Source organism: Bubalus kerabau, chromosome 13 (assembly GCF_029407905.1).
Source record: "Bubalus kerabau isolate K-KA32 ecotype Philippines breed swamp buffalo chromosome 13, PCC_UOA_SB_1v2, whole genome shotgun sequence".
In the NCBI taxonomy this organism is placed as follows: domain Eukaryota; kingdom Metazoa; phylum Chordata; class Mammalia; order Artiodactyla; family Bovidae; genus Bubalus; species Bubalus kerabau.
Genome location: NC_073636.1, coordinates 78,724,398 through 78,732,592, shown reverse-complemented (window position 1 = coordinate 78,732,592; position 8,195 = coordinate 78,724,398). Strand labels below are relative to the sequence as shown.

Genomic DNA, 8,195 nt, shown 5'->3' with positions numbered 1-8,195 from the left:
GGGAAGTTATAGTTATGCTGGGCTTTAAAAAATCTTCTAAGCATTTACTGCCCCAAACAACAGAACTATTAGGAACGGTAAAGACAAAGTCAAAGTCGCTCAGTTGTGTCTGACTCTTTGTGACCCCATGGACTATACATACAGTCCATGGAATTCTCCAGGCCAGAATACTGGAGTGGGTAGCCTGTTCCTTTCTCCAAGGGATCTTCCCAACCCAGGGATCCAACCCAGGTCTCCCCCATTGCAGGTGGATTCGTTACCAGCTGAGCCACCAGGGAAGCCCCAGGAACGGTAAAGGTAGACCACAGTTTTTGATTCTCAGGCAATGACAGCTGAAAGAAGTCCACCAGAAAAACCTCTCCACCAGCTCTGGCCTACGCAAAGGTGAACCGGCAGCAGCTGAGGCACACTGGCTCCCCGCATCCTCGCGGGCTGCTCTCCCACACTGCGGAACCTCGACTCGGCCAGCAGAGGGCAGCAGCGGCTCACGGAAGGTCCAGGCTGGTGCCGTCCAGACCAGGAAAGGTTCCCCGGCAAGCACCTGCACACGGCCAAGCCCCTCACGTGCTTCTCTACTTAACGTCCTTCTCAAGTCTCAGCTAAAAGTGGGAGGCCAGGTGAGACTTGGTGACCAAGCGCACAATGAACTGAGAAGAACCTGTTTCCATTGTCTATGAACTCACAACCAAAAAACACTCTTTTCTGGCAGGCTATTGAATTTACAATGTAACTTACACCTCAAGATCTGACTGAATTTCAAGGCGGGCAGGGGGAGCACGTTACTGATGAACTGAAGAATGAGAGGACGATCCGGTCTCTGAGCCCTGCTGCCCTCCCCCCACCCCATGTACAAACCAAGGTCCCCTCCGCTTGAACTTTTAGTTTTCCACTAAAAAGAAACCGGAAATGATGGAGACCAGAATCAAACCTGGCATTAATCTTCCAGTGGGGAGATTGGGTGAAGTAAAATAATCCTATTTGGCTCAAATTATGAGGTTAACGTGGGACCTGACAAAAGGAAGTGATCACCTTTTAGCAATCAAGTACAGATTTACTTTTCATGCCCAAAAAGGAAGCCACGGGCTGCCTGCCTGCCTGCCTGGCTTCACACCTACACTTCTGGGGAAAGGGGAGGGGTGAGGGCGGGGGTCCAGCCTTGCACAGGGCACGCGAGTCCTGGAAGGTCCTGAGGCCCGTCCCTCCTCGCACCCTGAGCCACCCTGCCTGGGGCGGAAAAGACGGAGACAGCTCTGCTGCCAGCCCAAGGTCCACGCCGGCCCACCGGGTCCCCAGCAGAGCCAGGGATGTGCTCGCGATGAAGTACACCACCCCAGGGGGTGCCGAGTACCCTGAGCCACATACAGAAATTGCTGTTGGCCTGGGGATGCACAGAGCAAGCAGGTAGAGACGTGTTAAAGGGCCGGTGAGGGGGGTGGATGCGGGTAAGTCAGTAACTCCAGTCATCTGGTCATGATGGGCAGCTCACCCCTTGACATGGCCCAGGGGCCGGACCACCGTGCTGCGTGTGTGGAAAGGCCCTGTGAGTGAGTCCCGGTAGCCGTAGCTGCTCCGGCATGGCGGGTGAGGAGCCGATGTATCCGGCTCCAGGCCACGGGAGTCCCGGGAGGGGGTCCAGGGAGGACAAACAGGACCCAAGATGGCAGAGAACAGGGAGCGGGAAAGAAGAGATGCTGATGAGCTGACGGCGCAGCGGGTAAACCGCGGGCGGAGCCCAGGGAAAGGGGCCTGGGCAAAAAAGGACCACTGCTAGGCTCTCACTGCTCCGTCAAAGTGAATGAATTTAAACTGAATTAAGATAGCAGCTGCTGGCCCGCATAAACCCCGCGCCTCCAGGTTTCCCCTCCAGAGGGCGCTCTGACCTTGCAGAGAGGCTCACTCACCCCCCAACCAGGGCTGCAGCTTCCAAGGGCTCGAAGGCCTGTGCCCGCGCGGTTCCAGTGTAAACATTCACAGCATTCCCAGAGAAGGCGGGAGCCGCCTGCCGCCCGGGGGGACAGCCTGTGAGGTGCCAGTCGGAGGCATAACAAAAAAGGTCACTCGGTTTCTCTTTCTCACGGAGCGCGAGCAACATCACTAAGGGTCGGGCGAGGGTCCGAGGGTTCTGAGCCTGCCGCCTGGATGAGAGCTGCTGCTGCGGAGGCCAGCGGCACCGTGATGAGGAGCAGGGAAGCGGCGGCCGGCTGCGGCCCCGGGGGTCCCGACGCCCACCCAGCAGGGAAGGGCTCCGTGATGAAGGCAGCGGCCAGGGACTGCGGCGACTGCTCACCGCGCTCCCGAAACACCCCGCACGGCGGGTCCTCTCGGGCACCTCGTCGGACAGATGGCTGCTCCCTGGCTCCGGAAGCACCACGAAAAATCTACCTGCACGGGGCCCCTCCAGTCTGCGGGCCGCGGACAGGTCCAGTGAGGATCGGGGAGGGGGCGCAGGAGGCAGCCGGCCGGCCCCGAGTGTGCGCAGTCCTGGGCTGGGATGACCCCGGCCCGGGTGTCACCCTCCTTCTGTCCGCCCTGAAGAGCGGAGAGCTGCCTGTGCGCGCGCCTGGGGGCCTTGCGGGGGTCCTTCCCGGGCGTCGCTCGGTCACAGCAGCTCCTGCTCGTCATCGTCCTCCGAGCCCGAAGGGCCCTGGCGCACCTCTTCATACCACTTGTTGGTCAGCGTTTTCATCTGGATGCGCCCGTGGTGGAGGTCCTGGGGCGGGAGACGGGGCAAGCCCCTTGTCAGTGGGTCAGGCGCAGGGGCAGGGGCAAGGCAGGGAGGGACAGCTGCTTTGTGCCTTGTGGCAGGCAGGGCGCACGGGCAACTTCAAAGTGTTAACTGATTAAGGGCAGGCTGAGATTTTTCTTTGTGGGCAGAAGTAACGGAAGGTTTCACTCCGAACAGGAGGCGGCAGGATGGCACGATGTTAAAAAAAAACAAACCTGGCCTCCGCAATCAGACACACCTGGGCTCTGCTCTCAGCTCTGCCCCACACTGGCTGTGTGACCCCAGGACGGGGACGCCACCTCTCTGGGCCTCAGCCTCCCTGGCTATCAGGTGAGGCAGCTCACTGCGTCTGCCGCGTGGGCTGGTGGGAGAAGGAAATTACGCCATCATGGAGAAGGCCTGGCGCAGCGCCTGGCTCCCACTGAGAGCTCACGTGCTGAAGGCACCCTGACGCTGCAGGAGGAAGGCGGGGCTCAGAACCAGAGCGGAGCCGCCGCTGGGGGAACCCCCAGCCCCGGCCTACACAGGCGGGTGACCGTTTGAGTAGAGCAGGCCCAAGCTGGCCCGAGACGGGCGTCACTCCTGGTCACCCAGAGGCCAGTGGTGCCCGGAGGGATGGATGGAGCCAAAGCCCTGAGCCTCGGGCCACAGCAGGGCTGAGATTCCTCAGCCAGGTTCAGAAGCTGATCAATATCCCAAGTCTACCATCCAGGGAAACCAAACTGTGTCAAGAAGCCTATTATTAAACTAGCACTAAGTAAGGCAGCAGAGGAGAGACAGCAGATGCCCAGCCCCACAAGCGTATCCAGCGGTCAACGCTGGAAAGGAGAGAAAGCTGAGTGGGAGGACACCCCCACCCCACCTGGCACATGGGCCTTCCCTGCCCACCCCGCTCCGGTCCCTAGCCTGCATCCCACCTCCTGGGTCAGCCGCCGCGTGAAGAAGGGGTTCAGGTACTTGGCGTCGAGCCACAGGAAGCCTTTGAGGTCCTGCCGTCTGATGTAGTGGGCCTCGTACTCCTCCTCTGTGAGCTCCGACAAGTGCTCTGACTCGACGGTGTTGCCCTGCAGGGGGAGCAGAGGTAGCCTAGGAGGCATCAGCTGACCCTGCCGGAAAGCCCACACACCACCCAGCCTAGCTCTCAGGCCTGTGCCCCGGGCCCCTGGGTCTTCAACCCTAACTGCAGCAGCCACGGGCCTCCTGGGGGCCCGAAGGGCGGCAGGAAGGTGTGCAGGAACACGGTGGACACCCAGGGAAGTCAGATGGTGACTAAGTCAGCAGCTCGGGGCTGGGGCTCGGCCTGTAAGTTCTCTGGCTGCCTGTCCTGTGCAGTCAGGACCGGGAGCCGTTCTGGGCTGTCTCTGTTCCGGTGAACTGAACAAGGAGGCGGCTGCTGTTGCTTTTTGCCTGCAGTGGCCCACTGTGGGGAGTTTGCTGGTCAAGTGGAGAGAGGGCAGAAGGAACAATCCTGATGGGACCTGGAGAGGGAGGTGCAGAAGGACCACCCACCCTCTGCAGGGGCCACCAAAGGCAGTTTTGCACCCCTGTCCCCAAGCACAGTGCCCCCAGGCATAGGAGGTGGGAGAGAGGGAGGGCGCAGTGCTTCTCACACTGGGGCCACCGCCAGAACTGCCTGGAACTTGGGGAGCCATAGAACACAGGGCTCACTAGGCCCTCCTGCAGCTCCTGATTCAGCAGGTCTAGGACGGGACCCAAGAATTTGCATTTCTAATGAGCTCCCACTGATGCGGCTGGTCCAGGAACCCCCACCTTGAAGACTGGGGGTGGCAAGTGTGGTTAAGAGTCTGTGGGACCTCAGCTGTGCTCTGGCCTCTGTGTGCCTCAGTGCTCTCATCTGCAAAGTGGGGATCACGAACGGTGACCACCTGCTTCCTGCAGGTTATCAGGGAGACTCAAGGCAGTCCACACAAAGCACAGGCACCGCAGCAAACAAGCCCCGCACGGCAGCTGCTTCCCCTCCGAGTGCACATCCTGGTTCTATTTGAGCTGGGCTTGGCCAAATGCGGCTGCAGTTCCTGGCAATGGGTTAGAAATGCAAAATCTTTGGGCCCCTGCCCCAGACCCGCAAGACCCTGGAGCCCTCCACTAATTATGACCCCCACTAAAAGGTCTGAGAACCTACACTTAGGCTTTGGTTAAAAGCAGACAACACAGTGGAGGAGCGGGTGGGGAGAAGGGCTGCTGAGAGGGTGGGGTGCTCTGTGAGCCTGAGGTCACCTGGAGGTGCCACCAGGCACAACCCTGGCTGCAGAGGCCCTGGGCAGAGACTGGAGGCCAAGGTCCCCCCAGACTGGCTGGACTCTGCTAAGTGACACGTAGGCACATCCTTTCCCCATCTTCCGGCTGAGGACTTCTGTGCCTTCCATGACTAAGTCAAGTTACTGACGGCCTGGGATAAGCGAACTAGAAAATGATGTGTTTCTGGAAATGTGTGTACAGAGCAGAGGGCGGTGCAGGAAGGCGTGACCCCCCCCGCCCCCCCCCCCCACCAGCCAGGGCTCTGCACCCAGGCTGAGGGAAACACAGGCAGGAAAGACACCACCTCAGTGACTCCGGGCACAGGGGCTTGGAGGAGGCAGGGGCGAGCAGGGGTCTGGGGGCCTTGGGCTCACTGCAACTTGCCCTGAACACCCCCAGCCCCAAATCAGGCCCTCTCCTGTCCGGGGCAGAGTGTGTGCTCACCCGATCCTCCCAACCACTGTGAGAGCCTTCCTCCTCTCACGCCCCAAGAGGAGGCTTCAACTAAATGCTGGGGAGTGAGGTGATTCTGTCATTTGGTGACTCTCAAACATCCCTCCAGTCCTGGCCGAGGGGGTGGGCCTGTTACTGGGGGGGGGAGGGCGCTACTGGGAGACCCTGAGAGGGGGTTCAGGTCTGGCTGCCACCTACACATCACCACCTCTGGGGTTTCCGCAAGTCTGGCAGACAACCCACCCCAAAGAGCCAGGTTTCAGACCCTGAGTCCAACCTCCTCCTTGGTGTGGGAAGCTGATGTGTACACAGCTCAAGTGTGCATACACCATGTGCGCGTGTACACCCTCAGAGCGTGTCTCGCCCCTGCGTTCCCTGGCGGTATGCAGGGACCCCCTGCCCTCGCCGCCTGGCCCGCCCGGCACTGACCATCTTCTCGGTCTTGCTGAGGTTGACGTCCTTGCGGCCCCGGCGGCGCGCCTTGGCGCCCTCGATGTCCACGAGGCGGATGAGCGGCATGGTGCTGCCACCCAGCAGCAGGATGGTGAAGAGCACGATGATGATGGTGGTGGTGCCGATGAGCTGCCGCTTCTCCATGGGCTCCAGGTCCAGGTGGAGGCTCAGGGCGTAGGGGATGGCACCCCGCAGGCCTGGGCGACAGGGAGGGGGCGGGGGCCGCCATGGTTCTCGGGGGCTCTGGGTCCACCGGAGCGCACAGACTCAGCCCGTGTGGCGCGGGGTGGTGAGGAGAGGGGGCGCAAACACGGGGCCTGGGAGACACCCCCCCCCTCCCCCCCCGCTTCACACAGCGGGCGGCCGGGCAAGGTGAGGGGCCCTGTCCCAGCCGGGCGGCGCCAGGTGCATCGTGGTGGGGATTCATCCCGCCCGGTGCTCACGCTGGTACAGAAGAGCCCTCCCTGTGGTGGGGGGCTGGGGGGGGGGGGCTGTGTTCCGCGTGCGCAACCTCATCGGAGCCCTACAGGAAGCCCCCAGAGCTGGTCCTGACATGCTCATGGCACACAGAAGAGGGGCCGGGGCTGCGGAGGAAATGTCCTCCCAGGGTCCATGCTCCATGGGCAACAGCCCAGGATACCATCCGTCCAGTGCCCGCTGGGCCCGAGGATGCTGCGCCTGCGCGCGGGGAACCACGGGGGAGCCTCCCCCTGATTTCCTGCTTTGGTCCCCAGGAGCCTGCTGGCTGGACTGGGGCATGAATGTGCTGAGAAATGGCAAGTTCTCACTAGAAAGTTCCTGGTGCCCTGGAGCGGGAACAGGAGCTCCCTGAGTGGCTGGGAACAGAGACACCAAAGAAGGACTCAAGGGAGGGTGAGGGCCCTAAGGAGCAGGGCGGGGAGGAGCGGGAGGGCGGAGCACATGGACAGGATCTGACCCAGACGGGGTGGCTGGCGCATCACAGCGCGATCCCGGCCGGCTGCTACAGCCTGGACCTGACACGGGGACACAGCAGAGAGGAGCAAAGGGTGGATCTCAGAGAGACAGGGGAGTGGAAGCAGCAGGTCCCAGGAGAGTGGAAGTGTGGCTAGCCCGGGAAGGGCCCGGAGGATGCCCAGTGCACCGGGCACACAGTCAGGAGTCTGGCTCCTGGGCTCAGCCCGGCCCCGTCTGTCCCCGCAGCCTCCCAGGCCGGGCCGAGGAACCAGACATGGCAGGGCTGCCCTGACGGTGGCTGAGGATGAAATGCCTTGGCACAGGACAGCATGTGCACACAGCAAGCCGAGGGGCCACACCTCTGCTATAAAACAAGTTATTGTCTCTTGCGGAAGAAAGGGGGCTGCTGGAAAACAAGTAGGTTGGGCAGGAAGGTAGGTTCAATCCTAGACAATGAGCTCACAAGGGCTCCATGACACCCAAGGAGGATGCAGACACTGCGGTCTGGATCAGAGGAAAGGCCGGGTCAGAGGAACCAGCTTGGAGAGGGTGGGAATTTGAGGCCACAGGACAGGTGGGCTTGTGAGGGCCCAAGAGATGAGGCGGGTCTGAGAGGGAGTCCTGGGGGGGCTGATGGGACTGAGGTGCTGGTGCAGGGAGAGGGGAGACCCCTGGGGAGAGGAGGGAGGCCAGGGCGGGCCCAGAGGCCAGAGAAGAGGAAGCGGGGAGCCTAGGTCAACGCAGGCTGGGGAGGAAGGAGCCCCAGACTGAGAAGGTCTGGACGGCCTCAGAATGCCTAGAACCAGGATGCCTCCCAGTTTAAACCACCCCCATATCCCTTAGAGGTCTCTCTCCACGCGTCCCTAACCCCAAAGAGCTCACGTAACTGGAAAATGCCTCATACATTTCTTAGATTTTTTTAGAGGGGGATTTTGAAGACCTTGGATCAACTAACTCCCTTACAATTTTTTTTCCCCTCACTGGCAAAAAGGATTTAAGAAAAAAGTATCTATCTGCATGTCTTCCACACACACACACACACACACACATATACTTTAAACAAGATCTTTTGAAAAAGAAATCTTCAAGGAATGTACAGATACGCTGTTGGATAGAAAACAGCCTATAAAGCATATTGCTATACCCTGAACCCACAAAGAAATAAGTAAATTTAAAAATGTCTACAGATCTGGTGCTTTAGGAGCCAAAGATTTATTTATCCATCCTTTACTAAAGGGGAATGAGACTGAAGAGCAGCTGAAATGGTCAAATAAACTATCAGAACTTAGTGACTGAATAAAAAAAAAAAATCCAAATCTAGCCTGAGGTACAAAAAGGTTTGAACTTTAACCTTTTAATTTTGAGCTCC

At 59.9% G+C, this 8,195-nt stretch overlaps 1 protein-coding gene across 4 annotated transcripts in view; it reads right to left on the bottom strand.

Annotated features, from left to right (window-relative positions):
• Positions 1-510: 510 nt before the first annotated feature.
• The window catches only part of SLC9A8 (solute carrier family 9 member A8), a 71,995-nt gene continuing 64,310 nt past the window's right edge, over positions 511-8,195 (bottom strand). For 2 of the 4 annotated variants that reach the window (XM_055545279.1, XM_055545282.1), the window contains exons 14-16: positions 5,867-6,087; positions 3,643-3,789; positions 511-2,710 (exon numbers count right to left, since the gene is read on the bottom strand). In XM_055545279.1, coding sequence (XP_055401254.1) covers positions 2,600-2,710; positions 3,643-3,789; positions 5,867-6,087 — 479 coding nt within the window. In that variant the 3' untranslated portion in view covers positions 511-2,599. The other 2 variants (XM_055545280.1, XM_055545281.1) reach the window with 2 other exon arrangements.